Source organism: Neophocaena asiaeorientalis, unplaced genomic scaffold (assembly GCF_003031525.2).
Source record: "Neophocaena asiaeorientalis asiaeorientalis breed wild unplaced genomic scaffold, Neophocaena_asiaeorientalis_V1.1 scaffold77, whole genome shotgun sequence".
NCBI classification, from domain to species: domain Eukaryota; kingdom Metazoa; phylum Chordata; class Mammalia; order Artiodactyla; family Phocoenidae; genus Neophocaena; species Neophocaena asiaeorientalis.
In genome coordinates, this window is record NW_020174645.1 from 8,462,574 (window position 1) to 8,479,967 (window position 17,394).

A 17,394-nucleotide genomic window follows, 5' to 3' on the forward strand; every position below is an offset into this window, starting at 1 on the left:
TGAGAGAGGGAGGGCGGGAGAGAGGGAGAAAAGGAGAGAGGGAGGGAGGGAGAAAGGGAGAGAGGGAGAGAGGGAGAGAGGGAGAGAGGGAGGGAGCAGAGCCTGGTCACCGAGGGCTTCCGTCTTTAAGAAGTACTCTAATTCAACCAGTGCTGGTGTGGACGAGCAGGTCTGCACGCTGTTGACTCTAAGCACTGGCTTCTTTTTGAGAAACATTTTATTTGGACACATGTTATGTTTTAGGTGTGGCACATGCAGAAAAACCCAAACAGAACAGATGTCGGCATACTCATGGTTCGTGAGTCTTTCTGAATCTTATCCTCCTCAAGGGTTAGTAGCACTGTTAGCGCTTGGGGTGCATCCTCCAGGCATTTCCCTCTACATTTAAATCCATAAATATTCACTTAGAAATTCGTTGTGTGTGTGCATGTGCGTGTGCATCTATTTATTTAAACTCATTCATTTATTCAATGAATATTTATATGCCAGGCACTGCTCTGGGTGCTGGTGTTAAAGGAGTACCCAGCAGTCACTAGCATGCGCCCGGCATGTGCTTTATACAGTTTAGTCTTCACAGCCCTGTGAGGTAGGTACTGTTTTATCTTCATTTTATAGATGAGACAACTGAGGCACAGATTGGTTAAAAGACGCGCCCAAAGGCACACTACTACTTAGACTTAAACCCTAATGGTCTAGCTTCACGGGAAGCACCCTTAAGTGTTATGCTCCATTGTTATGGGCAATGACAGAAATGAAATGAAAATGTTCCTGGAGTTTTCATTCCAGTAGGAGGAAACAGACCATTTTATATATATATAAAAATTATATGCATATATAACACTTGTCAGGGAGAAATAAATACTAGGAAGAAAAGTAAAGTTGGTTAAGGGGACACAGGGAAGAGACGTGGGGCCGTGGGTGCTATTTTAGAGAAGCTGGTCAGGCGTAGCCTCTCTGCTAAGTAACATATGAGCAAGCATCTCGAGGTGGGAACAAGCCATGTGAATATTGGGAAGAAGACAATTCTAGGTAGAGGGGCCAGCAAGTGCAAAGGCCCTGCGGCATATTTCTGTTGCTCAAAGAAGAGAGAGGAATTCAATGTAGCTGAAGTGGAGGAGTGAGGGGGAGAGTCCTGGGAGATGAGGATGGAGAAGCAGCCACCAGATCCTCTGGGGCCTTATAAAGCCACAGTAAGGAAGATACTTCCATGTTTAAACTGCAGTGTATTATTCCATCCTATGAATGAGCCACTGTGTATTTAACCATTTTCCTGCTGATGGACATTCAGGTTGTTTCAAGCTTTCCCCTGTTTCGAACGGAGCTTCAATGAACATCATTGCCCATCCTTGATTCTCATCCCTAGGCTGAAGGTCAGAATCATCTGTAGGGCCCTAAAACCTACCAATGCCCTGCCCTTTCACTGGAGATTCTAACTTAACTGGTCCAGGGTGCGCCCTGGGCGTTGGTGATTTTAATGTGTAGGGAGGAGAACTACTGCTTTACATGCCTTTTTGTGACGCTGAAAAGCAGAGTTGCTGGGTGGGCGGGCACATAAATTTTAAAGTTTAATAGATACAACCAAATTGATCTCCCAAAAGACTGTCCCAATTTACTGTTCCACCGACAGTGTGGTATCCAATTCTTCACACTCTCACCCACCTTGACATTATCCAACTTTTAAATTGTTTCAATCTGGCAGACAGAAAAAAAAATTACATATATATATATATATATATATATATATATATATATGAGTATTTTGTTGTTGCTTTAATTTGTGTTGCCCTGGTTACTGAAGAGGTTGAACATCTTTTTCTTTCCTTTATAAAAATGTCTTTCTCTTAAAAACATTTCTTTATTTTTTTGAACATGTTTATTCTCATTTTTTCATCAATGTCCCACCAGCTTACAAACTTTTCAAAGCAAAAATCTGTCCATTGTTGATGACTTAGGTCTTACTTGTCTTTACTGCAACTCATCTGAACCAACAAAGAAAGCCCTTCTGATCTTCTAGAATGTTCCCCATTTTTCATCATGGAATCATAAAAATTCTCTGAAGACACATCCTGCACGAAACAATCACCAAGAAGCCTTACACCAGCCAATAATACAGGGAATAAGAGAGATTTGCTTTTATGTTTTTGCAAGACCAAGTCCTTGCTTCTTATCCCCCTTGAGATATAGGCTTAAGTATATATGTCAGTAAGTATATGCCTACTTCCCTTCTAATGCAAAGGGAGGATATTTTGAGGTCAGGAAAGGACCTTTCCAGTCTGTTTGTGAGACGGAAGCTTTGCCGTACAGAATGCGTTAACATCTACTAACTCTGCACCTGCTAATGGGAGATAGTCGTGGGATCCTTAAATTTAGAAGTCAAGTTCTTCCTTAATGGAACTCTGGAACATAAAGTCTCTTATCGCTAAGAACGACAAACAAACATTTTTAATACGTGGTGGGAGTGTGCCTAGCTGTTTATGTACCTACAAGAACACCCGGAGATGTAAGGTCAGTGGAATTGCAATGTATGTGCATTTACAGAAATCAACTATGCAGGTTCCTCAAAGAGAAAAAAGCAACCGTTTAAATGGAGCTTCTGGCCACCAGGTCGCTCGACACTTATGAGTATGAATGGCTACAGGGCTCCCACTGAGCTCGGAGCGTGGTTCCAGTGTTCAAACATACAACACAAACATCTCTGCTGAATCTGTCACAGGTGAGGCCTGTGCTTTGTGAAACATGACTACAACAACCTCACTTGCCTGAATCCTCAGACACCAGCAGAAAGTAAAAATCTGTAGACTTGCTGACATAGGCTGGGCATGTGAAGAAGCGGGATCAAGAACTAGACGGCTGCAGTATTTAAACGTCTCACCTCTGTGATCCATTCCTCCACTTTCCGTAGTAACCTGCGGGCAGCGGACTTTATAACTGCAAGAGACTGCAAGTTTCTGATTCCATTTGGACCAGAACACTTCTCTTCTGACGGCTCAGCATTCTACCCCAAACTGTTGACTATTTTAGTTCAATGATTCCCAGTTCTAAAGGACCGCATGTCATGCAACTCTTTCTTTGCTCTAAGTACCATGTGGCTCACACAGACAACCTGTAAAATTAGGACGAATGATGGAAAAAGAGACCAGATTTGGGGTTACCAGAGGCAGGGGTTAGGGGGAGGGAGAGTTGGATGAAGGTGGTCCAAAGGTACAAACTTCTAGTTATAAGATAAATGAGTGCTAGGGATGTGATGTACGATGTGATAAATATGAGTGCTGCCGTACGTTACATATAAGAGTGGTTAAGACAGCAAATCCCGAGTTCTCATCACAAGGAAAAATATTTTTTTCTATTTCTTTAATTTTGTATTTACATGAACTGATAGATGTTCACTAAACTTACTGTGGTCACCATTTCATGGTGTATGTAAGTTAAGTCATTACGCTGGACACCTTAAACTTACACAGCGCTATATGTCAATGATATCTTGATAAGACTGGGAGGAAAAAAATTAGGATGAATGAGACTTTTTTATGAGTTTGGGTGAAGAGACTATCACGACCTGAGTCTATTCCGAGAAAACAAACTACCCGAGATTCCAGTCACTTGAGGGACAAGAGACTGGTTACAGTTTTCTTAATAAGGATAAGGAATACTTTTTTGAAAGGCAGAACTTCACCATTTTTAAACGGTAATAGGTGACTTCAGACAGTTTTTTTTAATGAAACGCAGAAAACTGACATATTCAAACCTTTCGGGCTTATCTCTAGGGTAGTTCTTCTCTAAAGTCAGATTTTCCCAGCCCCTCCAAGGAAATCCTTGCTGCCTTTTAGATTGCTACGAAAGAGCCTCTCTCTGCGGGTCCGCCTCCTAGGCTGTAAAATGACTCCCATCCTTGGCCTTGAGTTAGATATAACATGTTAGGATGACAAGTTTGCTGAGGTAAATGAAAACTGACCACTCTGTTAACGGCTGGCTACTGTTAGTGCCTCTGCCTTTTAGATTTGGGAGGGAGAAAGTTCAGTGCGTTCTGATCACCTGCACCAGAGCCCTAGGGCAGGAGAGGGGAGCTTGGAAATGCAGATTCTTGGTCCTCGCTTCTGGCTTTGTGAGTTGGAATCCTTTGAGGTAGGGCTCCGACGATGTCCACCTCTTTTAAAACTCCCCAGGTAACTCTTCTGCAGCCCAAAGCTTGGGAACCTCTGCCTTAGCAATTCCACATTGCCATTCAGTTCCTGCATTAAGCCAGGCTGGGAAATTTTATTTCAAAGGATTACTGAGAAATCGGCCTTGTTACTGGTCTTAACGGAAGATAGAATTGATTTCATTCACCGAGGCCTAGTTTCTTGCTGTCTCTTACACACACACACACACACACACACACACACACACACACACCCCAAAGCCTTTAAATTTGAGTGTCTCCATGGGATTCTAACTCTGGAAGACATTTTTGCTTTCTTTGATAACACGGAAGAAAAAGTATCTAAAAGGAAGCTGACCATACAGATGCGGGGAAAATTCTATCCTCACTTTATAGAGAGGGAAATTGAGGCACAGAGAGTTTCATGACACGTCCGGGCGGTCTGGGTGGTAGAACTAGGATTTGAATCCTGCGGCGGGCCAGGCTCTAAAAGCTGTGAAACACTTCCCCTCAGGGAGAAGGGGTGGAGAGGGGACTTCCTCTCCTGTCCTTTACTACTACTAACAAAACCTCAATCACAAGCATACAAACATCAATGCTTTATCTCCAGATAGAAACATTTATATTAAGAATGGAGAAAGTCCCCATACATGAAGACTTCTGCGTCCCTAGTAAAACTTCTTGCATGGTGTCTAATAGGCAAACTGAACTCTGAAAGCCAAACTGTCCCCCGGAGACTGCAAAGTAGCTAATGTCCAGGCTGCAGGTGCAATTTTTGTTTTGGGCCCTCACCACGTGTTTAAACGATGTGAACTGGTTGTCAAAATCTAAAAATCCGGCTTCCCTGGTGGCGCAGTGGTTGAGAGTCTGCCTGCCGATGCAGGGAACACGGGTTCGTGCCCCGGTCCGGGAAGACCCCACATGTCGCGGAGCGGATGGGCCCGTGAGCCATGGCCACTGAGCCTGCACGTCCGGAGCCTGTGCTCCGCAACGGGAGAGGCCACAACAGTGAGAGGCCCGCGTACCGCAAGGAAAAAAAAAAAAAATCTAAAAATCAGGAGATTTTAAATGAAGACCGAGCTTTTCAATGTCTTCTGGAAAATGGGCCCATGAGATCTGCATTCCAAGCGGTGACAAGTAGCCAGAGCAGAGTGGTGGCTGCTCCCTATAAACTGCGCTCTCTCCTCGCGCCACCGCCCCCACTGCTACCTACTGTCCTGCGACCAAGCTGCTTCATGCGTGGACATTCCCTGCCTAACCCCTGCAGCCCTTTGATTTTGCTACCCTGGGCCCTAACTCATCACATTCTTGTGGTAGGTTGGAACCTCACCGCACCAGCACCATATAAATAATTCTAGAGTTAGCCACAAGGTGAGCGCCGTCCACTGGCCTTTGTTATCGGATGTACTAGAAAGGACGTGCTAGCTTAGAGGCTGTGTGGTGTTTGGCTGAGGGCAGTTTCCAGAGCCAGATTATGCCGGGCTTAACACCCGCCTTTACAACTTATTAGCTGTGAGACAGCAGGCAAGTCACTTCACTTCTCTGAGCCTCAGTTTCTTCATCTGCAAAAATGGGGATAATACTACCTACTTCATGGGGTTGCTGTGAGGACTCGGTGAGGGTTAATTCATATAAGAGCTTAGAACAGTATCTGGCATATGGTAAGTTCTATGTCAGTGTCAGCTGCTATTATTATAACCACTTAGCTCAAACACCGATCTGGGCAGTATGTATTTTCACAAGTCCCCAGGAGTCAGGCCAGCACTTGGCCTCGTTCCCCTGGAACACCGTCCTTTGAGCTCGGCTCATATGCACAAAGCCTTGAACCCTATTTAGTAGCATTTTAAACTCTGACGTCCTTCCCCAGTCATGTTGATAACCGTAGTAATAATAGAATAAATGGTTTGTATTTTGTCTGTACTACTCAGGAACAGGTGCCAACCTATACACATTCTCATTAGCCCTCACAACAGCTTTATTAAATGGGCACTACTATAATCCCAGTCGACAGAGGAAGAAACTGAAGCTGAGAAAGGTAAGCAGTTGGCTGATGGTCTCACCATAAGTAAGTGGTAAAGGGGGTACTTGTGTCCAGGAAGTCTGGTCCCAAACCCGCACCATTAACTCCACAGCTCACAGCCCTGTGCTCACACACGTGTACAAGCACATTACGCTTTCCTTAAGAGGAAAGTTGGTGTGTTCACATCTATCTTTCAACTGTCTTTTCCTTCATAAGCCAACATCATCAATTTGCCATCTTGCAGGCAAGAAAGTTTGAGGTTCCTTTGATATTTTAGTGTCCTTTTCTCCTCTCTTTGGGCAAAGCCATCTATTTTTTTCCTTTATGACTCTTTGTATTTTGACATCTCCCCCCTCCATCCAACTGCCCGATTGCTCATGGATTTGGCTTGCCTGTTAGGAAGCTGGCCTACTGTGACATCCACTACACTCTTGGTTGCCAAGGTGGGGCTGGCTGACCTGGCGGGCTAAAGGGTGTGCCGCTCCTCTCTTATCCACCCAGTGGGCCCTTCCTGAAACCAAGTCAGAAAGACTGATCTTCTCAGCTTGAGGGAAATGGTGTAGGAGGAACAGTGCTGCTCTGACAGAAGAGTGAAAGGATTTCTGAGTTCTTATCTGTTTTGCTAGGCGTTACGCGGTGAGACAGAGATGAATCTGTACTTGCCATTTCCAGGTCTTGGTTGTCCATCACACTACCTTGCCCTCTGGCAAACCTCTGATGGAAAGTATCATTGATTCTAGCAGAGCGAGCCATCTCAGCTGGTTGGAGAAATCAGAATAAATTTGTCCAAATCCAGAGAGAAACATCAACAGCACCCATCTCTTTATGAGATGAGAGCTCACTGAAAATACCAAACATCTGTGGAGACCCTTCTGCTCTTAAACTAAGAACAGTTAGGCTAGTTGGATGCAATGTCATGTAGCAAATCATTTAGCAGATTAGATGCTAAGGCAGAGCAAGTAATAACCTAAATATTCCACTTACTGCCCTACAGTTCTCACTCTCTTACAGTTTGGTCGAACTATGTGACTGGTGTTAGCCAATCAATTATGAGCCTAAGTGACATGTGTCACTCCAGGGCTGAGGCAGTGAAAACTCACGTGGGATTCTCTGGTTTTTCTGTCCCCTGTCTTAACTTGAGAAGCCCTCATGCTCTAGATCAGAGGTTGGAGAACTATGGCCCATGGGCCAGCTCCCTGTTTTTATAAATAAAGTTTTATTGAACACAGCCACACCCATCCATTTACAGATTGGATATGGCTGCTTCTGTGCTAAAATGGCAGAGCTAAGTAGTTGCAACTGAGATGCTGACAGTGGCCTAAAATATTTACTATCTAGCCCTTTAAAGGAAAAGTTTGTTGACTCCTGTTTCAGATAGAGCAGCTATAAGATGGTGGAGTTTCAGATAGCCTGGACCCTGAGTGACTGTGTGGAAGAGAGACCTTCCGCAAACCTACAAGGCCCATGGAACAGCAGTGAGGAAAAATCAAAACCCTTTTGTTTGGGATTGTTTGTTACTAAGCACAATCTAACCTATCCTAGTTGATTCCAGTGGACATTCAAGAAAAGGCATTTTAGGGGACTTCCCTGGTGGTCCAGTGGCTAAGACTCCATGTTCCCAATGCAGGGGGCCTGGGTTCCATCCCTGGTCAGGGAACTAGATCACACATCCTGCATCTAAGAGATCACATGCCACAACTAAAGATCCCGCATGCCGCAACTAAAAGATCCCACATGCCACAACTAAGAGTTCACATGCCATAACTAAAGATCCTGCATGCTGCAATTAAAAGATCCCGCATGCCACAGCTAAAGATCCCACATGCTGCAACTAAAAGATCCCACATGCTGCAACTAAGAGCTCACATGCCATAACTAAAGATCCTGCATGCTGCAACTAAAAGATCCCGCATGCCGCAGCTAAAGATCCCACGTGCCGCAACTAAGACCTGGTGCAGCCAAATATATAAATTAAAAAAAATAAAACAAAAAAGAAAAGACATTTTACATTGGGAGGGATTAAAAAAGCCTACTTACTTTCGTGCGAAGTGAACTGCACAAGAAATAGCAATGATGAGAAGGCCAATAATGATGGAGGCGAAGGCCACCCACTTGGCATTCCTCCCAAGCCGCTTGGATCCTTCGATGTCTCCATCATTGTAGCTGTTCAGAGACTGGAGGACACAAGGGAAGAGCTGGTGATGACAACCCACAGGGAAAGATATGGCTTCCCAGGCTGATCTGAGCAGGTGGCACAGTTACCACTTCCTCCAGGAAGTCTTCCTTGAACTCCCAGTCTGAGTTAACTTCCTCTTCTGTATTTCCTGATTACTTTCATCTTAATATTTACCGTAGCATATTGAACAGACTGATTAGGCCTCTCCCATTAAGTGCTTTGTGGGCAGGGACCATTCCATCTTGTTCAGCACAGTATACCAGTGCCTAGTGCAATATTTGTCATGTAGAAGATGCGTGATAAATATTCGTATGATGAAAGGATGAATGGGTATATCTGTCTCATCCACTAGAAGAGGGGTTTGCAAACTATGGCCCATAGGCCAAATCCAGCCTGCTGTTTTTATAAACAAAGTCTGTATGGAATGCAGTCACAACCACTTGTTTACTATTGTCTGTAGCTGCTTTTATGTTACAACAATGGAGTTGAGTAGCTGGGACAGAGAGCATACTGTCTACCAAATCCTAAAATATTTACTAGTTGGCCTACGACAGAAAAAGATTGCCCGTTCCTACACAAGAAGGTCAGGGACATTGGCTGAACTGTTCACCTCTTTGTCCAAGCCAAGCTGCCATTCATCTGGCACCTACTCATACAGCTTTCCCAGCTGTTAAAATATTGGAATACTTCCGTACTGGTTGGTAAACAGCAGCTACCCGTCCCCAGTGTCCCAGCCATCCCGGCCTCTCCTCTGAGTTATCCCAGGCTTCCCCAGTGTCCCAGCCATCCTGGCCTCTCCTCTGAGTTACCCCAGCCTTCCCCATGATCCAGCAACTGCAGGGTATCACTGGGTTCAGCGGATTACCCTTGTGCAAAGGCCCAGAGTCAGATTCTGTGCCCCTTTGAGCAATGTCTGGGCCATTGCAGGGACTCAAGAAATATGTATTGGCTGAATGAATACATCCATTTCCCTAAAGAATATGAGTTCACTGAGGGCATCTTGGAGTCCCAGGCAAAGTAGAGGTGCTCAGAGAATCCTTGCTGCTGAGCTGGAGGCCAGATGCCATTCTTCTCTCTCGTAATAAGCTCTCTTTATCGTAACTCCCATTGCTGAGAATTCCCCAAAAGTCATGCTGCAGCCCAAATAAGACTGGAAATATGCATTTATAAGTTAGGGACAGAGTGACCTGATCCATGCCGTGAACTGTAGGTTTCCGTGGGAACTCTATTCTTGATCCTGAAAGCTCAGCACTTCAGTAATAATCACCCTTCTTCGTCGACCCTTAAGGGGAATGAGGCACATGCAGACAATTACAAGCCAGAGAAGCACCCAGTATACCACAGAACTTTCTGCTTCCAGGACCTTCCATTAATTCTCGGACCCGGCCACCTTAGTCAGCAACAGGCTGGGAGACTCGCCTTTCCCAGCGAGTCTTGCTTTTAGGCCTCTTGTGTGAACGGGAGAGAACTTGCCACGATGCCAGGGACTGCCAGCAGGGTGAGCTCCAGAATTCTGTACGCTGAATTCTTGGAGTTCTTAACTCTGGGTGCCCATTAGAAACACTTGGATAGTATATTTTAAACAAATCCAGATAGCTGGGCCCTATTCTGCAGAGACTCTGATTTAACTGGTGCAGGAACCAGACACCAGTTTTTTAAAAGTTGTGGTGAAATGTACCTAACATAAAATTTACCATTTTTGGTGTACAGTTCGGTGGCACTAAGCACACTCACGGTGTTCTGCAAACATCACCATAATCAATCGCCTCAAACGAAAACTCTGCACTCAGTTCAACACCTACTCCTCATTCTTCCCACCCTCCAGCCCCTGGCAACCGGCATTTCATGTTGTCTCTATAGATCTGACTATGCCAGGGACATCATACGAGTGGAGTCACAGAATATTTGTCTTTTTATGCTTATTTCAATTAGCATAATGTCCTCAAGGTTCATCCATGTGGTAGCATGTGTCAGAATTTCCTTCCTTTTTAAGGCTAACATTCCGTTTTATGGATAGAGCACATTTTGTTTATCTACTTATTCATTGATGGATACTTGGGTTGCTGCCACAGTATTTGGCAGTCTCAGGGTTGAAAAGCTTTGGTCTAGAGAGCTATCCTTGACATCCTGCAAGGTCAAGATGCTTACCACCTTAAGATTTAACCCAAGGAAGTGTGTCACAGAGTATGGGCTCTAAACGCAGAGAGATCTGAGTTCAAATTCCATGTCTTATCAGCTGTGAGAATTAGAGCAAATTATCAAGCTTTCTAAGCCTTGGTGTCCTCATCTGTAAGTTGGGAGCAACAGTAATAACACCTCCTTCGTATGAGAGGTGCTAACGATTTAATGCAGGCAAAGTGGTTAGCATCGGTCCAGGACATAATATATGCTCAATATGTGTTACCTTTTATGTGAATTGCCACTGCCTGTTTTATTCTTCTTCTAAAGCTGAGATCCTTGGTGTGCGATAGAATCATCTGGGCTACTTATCAGAATTACAGGTGATCAATCTCTACTCCTTGACAGAACAGAATCTGGGGACCCAAGTTTGGGAAACTTTGTTTTAGAGGCTTCACAATCAAAGTCAGTGCATAGAATCCTAGAACCCCAAATTGTGAGTTCATGATCAGTTTAAAATTATGTAGATTCAGACCCTCCCAAAATGATCATTATTCTATCATGCTGCCTTGGAAAACCCAGTTTTCAGATTAGTTCTGGTGATGTTTCTGTTTTGCTGTAACCAGAGAAAAAATAATGAGACACCCCCCCGCCAATCTCCCCACAAACATTGTCAACTCTTGGCTGTTTGGATGAAAAACCAGTTTCATGTTCTCAACAGCAGTGACAACGGAAGTGGGAAGAACAGCCAATGTTGAAGGGTACGTCTACATCTGTGCGTTGCCCATGAGCACGGGTGAGATGGGGGCTACCCAGGCCACTTGACTTGTCTGCTGCAGGTCAGAAGAGTCATGCTGGTGCCTGGCTAAGGGGGATTTGAGTGCAAGACATGAGCAAATCCTGCCCAACCTTCGTCACCTGTTGCCAGTCTGGCATCCTGTATGTGACCCTCCTCCCTGCAATTCACCATCCCTCTGGGGCTCATAAGGGAGATGTTGAGTCATTCCAGGAATGGGTCCATGGTTAGCTTGAAAAACAGATGAAAAGCCTCTTTCAGTGTTAACTGTGGACTCTTTCCTCCCCAGGAGTCCTCTAATGAATCCATTTCTTCCTCTGATTCTTGAAGAAGGGGCTGCCCATGGGTAAATCTGCTGGGTAGATGTAAGGATATGGGGGGAGGGATGAGGGTGGGATATTTTAGAACTCCCAGATTTCTACTCTAAAGGACTTCACTGGTGTGGGGCTTGGGCTTCAGGGTCATCATCTAACAATGAACCAGGAAAGGATTAATTACCCCCCCTCCCCAATTCATTGGCTGTAATTCTTTTCTCTCCCAACTGGAATTGCATATTAAGTGTCTCGTGGCAGATGCTACAGACTGAAGTGGTAGAAATGGCTTTTAGAGAAAATGCATGGTTTATAAATCTTTTTCTGAAGAGCTTAAAAAGCAAACTATCCCATCTGCTGTGGAAGAACTAGAAAGAAACAAGGGATGGCTTCAATATTTAAAATTTATATGATCTTCTTAGTTCTTTCACAAATTATGAATGAAATTTGTGAACATGTAAAGCATTCAAATGCTACAGAAACGTATGCAGTAAATAGTAAGCTCTTCTCCCAATTCTATTTCCCAAAGATAACAGTGTGGTATGTTTGCTTCTAGATTTTTTTCCCATGAATAATATGAAAGGAAAACAACTGACACTTTCTCCTGTTTTCATTATTGCTAAGCACATCATGTATCACAGTCATGAGAAAGAAATAGCAATTTGTATCCTGAGATTAAACCAAGAACAACAGGTTAGTCTATCTAGCCCGCATCCCTCTGATATTGAAACCTTGAGTATTTCCCCTAAGTCTTGGCAAAGAATTTCATCCTTGCCTTTTGCTATGTGGATGCCTAAACACAGGTTACTTCTTTTGTGGATATGTAACCTTTTGAGAAAGATACTGTTCTGCTTTACTTTTTAATCATGAACAGATTAATGTAAAACTTGGTAACCTTGGCAATTTTGCATTTGTTTCCTTTACATACTTGTGCTGTGCTTTTTATTTGGCTGGCTGGTCATTTTGAGGCTGGACTTCCTTATATTTCTTTTCAAATAAAATTTTTTTCTTTTCTAGTTGCTTTGGCCTCTGAGTTTTTCTTTGACAAAATGATAGTAACAGATAACATTTATTGAGCATTTATTATGTACCAGACACTGTGTTAAATACTTTTCAAGGGTTATCTCATTAGTCCTAATAACAACCCAGTGAGGCAGATGCTTTGTTTTCATTTTACTGATGGGAAAATTGAGGCACAGAGAAGTTAAAATGATTTGCCCAAAGTCACATAGCTAGTTTGGTTCTCTCTCTCACTCAGAGTTTTTCATTTTTTCCTTTTCCTCTTAGTTAAAAATGTGAATAGTATTATACTATACTTGTTCTGAAAGTTGCTTTTTTCCCCTTGTTATAGGGTGGGCGGCTTTCCAAGCTAGTGCTTCTGGGTCTATCTCATTCCTGTTTTCTTTCTCCAGTCATGAATTAAAGTATATTGATAAACTCCCTAATGTTGCATTATCATTGATTCTTGGGGAAAATCTTAATTTGTCATGATGCATTTTTGGTGGGTAACTTTTTGTTTTCAAACAACTTCAAACTTTCAGAAAAGTTGCAAGTATAGTTGTCTCATTCTTTTTAATGGGTTTGTAGTAGTCACTTAAATGGTCACACCTCACCAAAAGACATTTCAGTTCTTTAAAGTTTGTGGCAGTTACATAATATGCTGCAGTGGACACCCTCATTCATATTTTTTGTACACATTTGAGCCTCTTTGGATGGATTCCTAGGAACGGGATTACAGAGTCAAAGGGTAGATGTATTTACATTTGGAGACATAGTCAAATCGCATTGCAAAAAAGCTATATAAATTTATATTCCCACTAACAGTATTTAAGTGTCCTTTCCTCCACAACCTTGCTAACACTGTATATTATCAATCTATTTTTGCCATTTTAACAGGTGAAAAAGAATCTCTAAATAACATTTCTTGATTAATAATGAAACTAAGTCAAATTCACACTTCCACTCAAATGTCACCTCCTGAGAGAGGCCTTCTCAGATGAGTTTATTTAAAACTCTCCCTGGTGACTAATACAGTGCCTGGAGATCAGTAAATACTTGTTGAATTAACAAATATATGTATGGATGTTTATTTGTCAAATGTATTTCTTCTTGATGAATTTTATACTTGTATCTTTTGTCTAGTTTTCTATTGGTTTGTCTTCTTCTTATTGATTTGCAGGAACTTTTTATATATTATAGGTCAGCAGTGTACAAAAGAAATATAATGGGGGCCACATATGTAATTTAAAATTTGCTGGTAACCACATTAAAAAGGCAAACTTGGGCTTCCCTGGTGGCGCAGTGGTTGAGAGTCCGCCTGCCAATGCAGGGAACACAGGTTTTTGCCCCGGTCCAGGAAGATCCCACATGCTGTGGAGCGGCTGGGTCCGTGAGCCATGGCTGCTGAGCCTGAGCGTTCAGAGCCTGTGCTCTGCAATGGGAGAGGCCACAACAGCGAGAGGCCCGCGTACCGCAAAAAAAAAAAAGACAAACTTAACTTTAATAGTATATATTTTATTTAACCCAACACGTCCAAACTATTATCATTAAAAACTACGGCACTATTTCAAATACTCAATAGTCACATGGCTAGTGGCAACTCTATGAATAGCACAGAAGATAATATACATTAATCTGTTAGGTGTGCTGCAAAATTTTCTCCCAGTTTCTCCTGTTCTATTGTCTTTTTCCCTAAATTATAACTTTTATTTTTTTAAACATATATTTTTAATTATTTATTTATTTATTTTTTGTTTATTTTTGGCTGCGTGGGTCTTCATTGCTGCGCGCGGGCTTCCTCTAGTTGCAGCGAGCAGGGGCCACTCTTTGCTGCAGTGGGCGGCCGTCTCATTGCAAGGGTCTCTCTTGTTGTGGAGCATGGGCTCTAGTCATGAGGGCTTCCGTAGTTGTGGCACACTGGCTCAGTAGCTGTGGCACACCGGCTCAGTAGTTGTGGCACATGGGTTCTAGAGTGCAGGCTCAGTAGTTGTGGTGCACGGGCTTAGCTGCACCGTGACATGTGGGATCTTCCCAGACCAGGGCTTGAACCCGTGTCCCCTGCATCGGCAGGTGGATTCTTAACCACTGAGCCACCAGGGAAGTCTCATAACTTTTATTTTGATGTAGTTTAAGTTTCACAAAAAGTTACAAAGATAATACCAAGAGTTCCCATGTACCTTCCACCAAGCTTCCCCTAATGATGATATATATTTTTAAAAAAAAAAAAAATTAGTTATTTATTTTTGGCTGCATTGGGTCTTCTTTGCTGCGTGCAGGCTTTCTCTAGTTGCAGCGAGCAGGGGCTACTCTTTGTTGTGGTGCGCGGGTTTCTCATTGCAGCGGCTTCTCTTGTGGAGCACAGGCTCTAGGCGTGCAGGCTTCAGTAGTTATGGCACATGGACTCAGTAGTTGTGGCTCGAGGGCTCTAGAGAGCAGGGTCAGTAGTTGTGGTGCACGGGCTTAGTTGCTCCTCAGCATGTGGGATCTTCCCAGACAAGGGTTCGAACCCATGTCCCCTGCATTGGCAGGTGGGTTCTTAACCATTGTGCCACTGGGGAAGTCCCCAATGATAATATTTTAAGTAACCATAGTACTTGGTCAAAACCAGGAAATTGACATTGGTATGATATTATTAACTCAGTTATAAACCTTATTCAGATTTCACCAGTTTTGACGTGTACTCCTTTTTTTTTTTTTTTTTTGGTGTGTGTATTGTTCTATGAAATTTTGTCCCATGTGGATTGGAGCGACCATCACCACAAAGGAATTCTCTCATGGAAGGTGTGGAGAAAAGGGAATCCTCCTGCATTGTTGGTAGAAATGTAAGTTGGTATAGCCACTATGGAAAACAGTATGGAGGTTCCTCAGAAAACTAAAAATGGAATTACCATATGGTCTAGCAATCCCACTCCTGGGCATATATCCAGACAAAACTATAATTCCAAAAAGATACATGCACCACCCCTATATTCATAGCAGCAGCACTATTCACAACAGCCAAGACATAGAAACAACCTAAATGTCCATCGACAGGTGAATGGACAAAGAAGATGTGGCGCGCGCGCGCACACACACACACACACACACACACACACAGGAATATTACTCAGCCATAAGAAAGAACAAAATAATGCCATTTGCAGCAACATGGATGGACCTAGAGATTATCATACTAAGCGAAGTAAGTCAGAAAGAGAAAGACAGATACTATATGATATCACTAACATAGAAACAACCTAAATGTCCATCAACAGGTGAATGGACAAAGAAGATGTGGTGCACGCGCACACACACACACACACACACACACACACACAATGGAATATTACTCAGCCATAAGAAAGAACAAAATAATGCCATTTGCAGCAACATGGATGGACCTAGAGATTATCATACTAAGCGAAGTAAGTCAGAAAGAGAAAGACAGATACTATAAAATATCACTCATATGTGTTATCTAAAATATGACACAAATGAACCTATCTATGAAGTAGAAACAGACTCACAGACATAGAGAACAGACTGGTTGCAAAGGGGGAAGGGGTTTGGAGAGGGATGGAGTGAGAGGTTGGGGTTAGCAGATGTGAGCTATTATACACAGAATGGATAAACAACAGGGTCCTACTGTATAGAACAGGGAACTATATTCAATATCCCATGATAAACCATAATGGAAAAGAATATAAAAAAAGAATGTATATATATGTATGTGTGTATGTATATATATATAACTGAATCACTTTGCTGTACAGCAGAAATTAACACAACATCCTAAATCAACTATACTTCAACTAAAAAAAAAGAAATTCTCTCATGTTACCCTTTGTAAGTCACACCCTCTCTCCATGTCCATGTTCATTGTCTTTTAACTTAGATTTGTGGCATTTGGATATTGCCCAGAGTTCCTTTCCAAGCTGTGAGACTTCCTCATAATTTCATAAACCGATGACCCTTATTTTAAGGTGCTAGACAGCAATTCCCTGTCTCTGTTCACCCTGCAAAGTATGTTAGAAAGAACCTTTAGAGGGACTTCCCTGGTGGTGCAGTGGTTAAGAATCCACCTGCCAATGCAGGGGACAAGGGTTTGAGACCTGGTCGGGGAAGATCCCACGTGCCGCGGAGCAGCTAGGCCCATGCGCCACAACTACTGAGCCTGCACTCTAGAGCCTGGAACCACAACTACGGGCCTGGGGCCTGTGCTCCGCAACAGGAGAAGCCACTGCAATGAGAAGCCACCGCAGTAAGAAGCCCGTGTACCACAAGGAAGAGTGGCCCCCGCTCGCCACAACTAGAGAAAGCCCGTGCACAGCAACGAATACCCAACACAGCCAAAAAATAAATAAATAAATAAATAAATAATTTTTTAAAAATGAAGGACCTTTAGATTCTTTCCAGTTTTCATCTTCCACTGCGAGTCAAATGAACGTTTCTCAGCATGTAGAACAAATGGGCTGTCCTCACACATTTTATAAGGTGCTCAGTCCCCAGTGGTGCCTTTTCCCTTTTCTGTGAGCCTGGGCTTGTGCTGGCAAAATATAAGTCATTACAACACCTAAAAAGAGCTTCCAGGTCTTGGTCAGCTGCCTCGAGCCAGCAAAGGTCACACTTGGACAGAAAAGTGGGCAAGTTCCTTCCTCCTGTAGTAAATACTAGTGACGTCATGCTCACTGCGTCTAGTAATTTCAAGCTTATTTATACGTCCCTTCCCTGAATGGACACACGATACGCAAATAGCCTGGCAGGAAAGTTGTTCAGGAGCCAGAAATGAGGGAGACTGTCTCTATGCCCAATCTCAGGAAGACTGCAGCAGGGACCAGCAAGACTGTGTTGTGAGGC

The 17,394-nt window shown here is 43.2% G+C and overlaps 1 protein-coding gene across 1 annotated transcript in view; it reads right to left on the reverse strand.

Moving 5' to 3' along the window:
- TMEM233 (transmembrane protein 233) overlaps positions 1 to 17,394 on the reverse strand; it is a 38,514-nt gene that overhangs the window by 170 nt on the left and 20,950 nt on the right. The window contains exon 2 of the mRNA XM_024758476.1: positions 8,196 to 8,332. Within this exon, the coding sequence (XP_024614244.1) occupies positions 8,196 to 8,332 (137 nt within the window). The remainder of the gene's footprint in view (positions 1 to 8,195; positions 8,333 to 17,394) is intronic.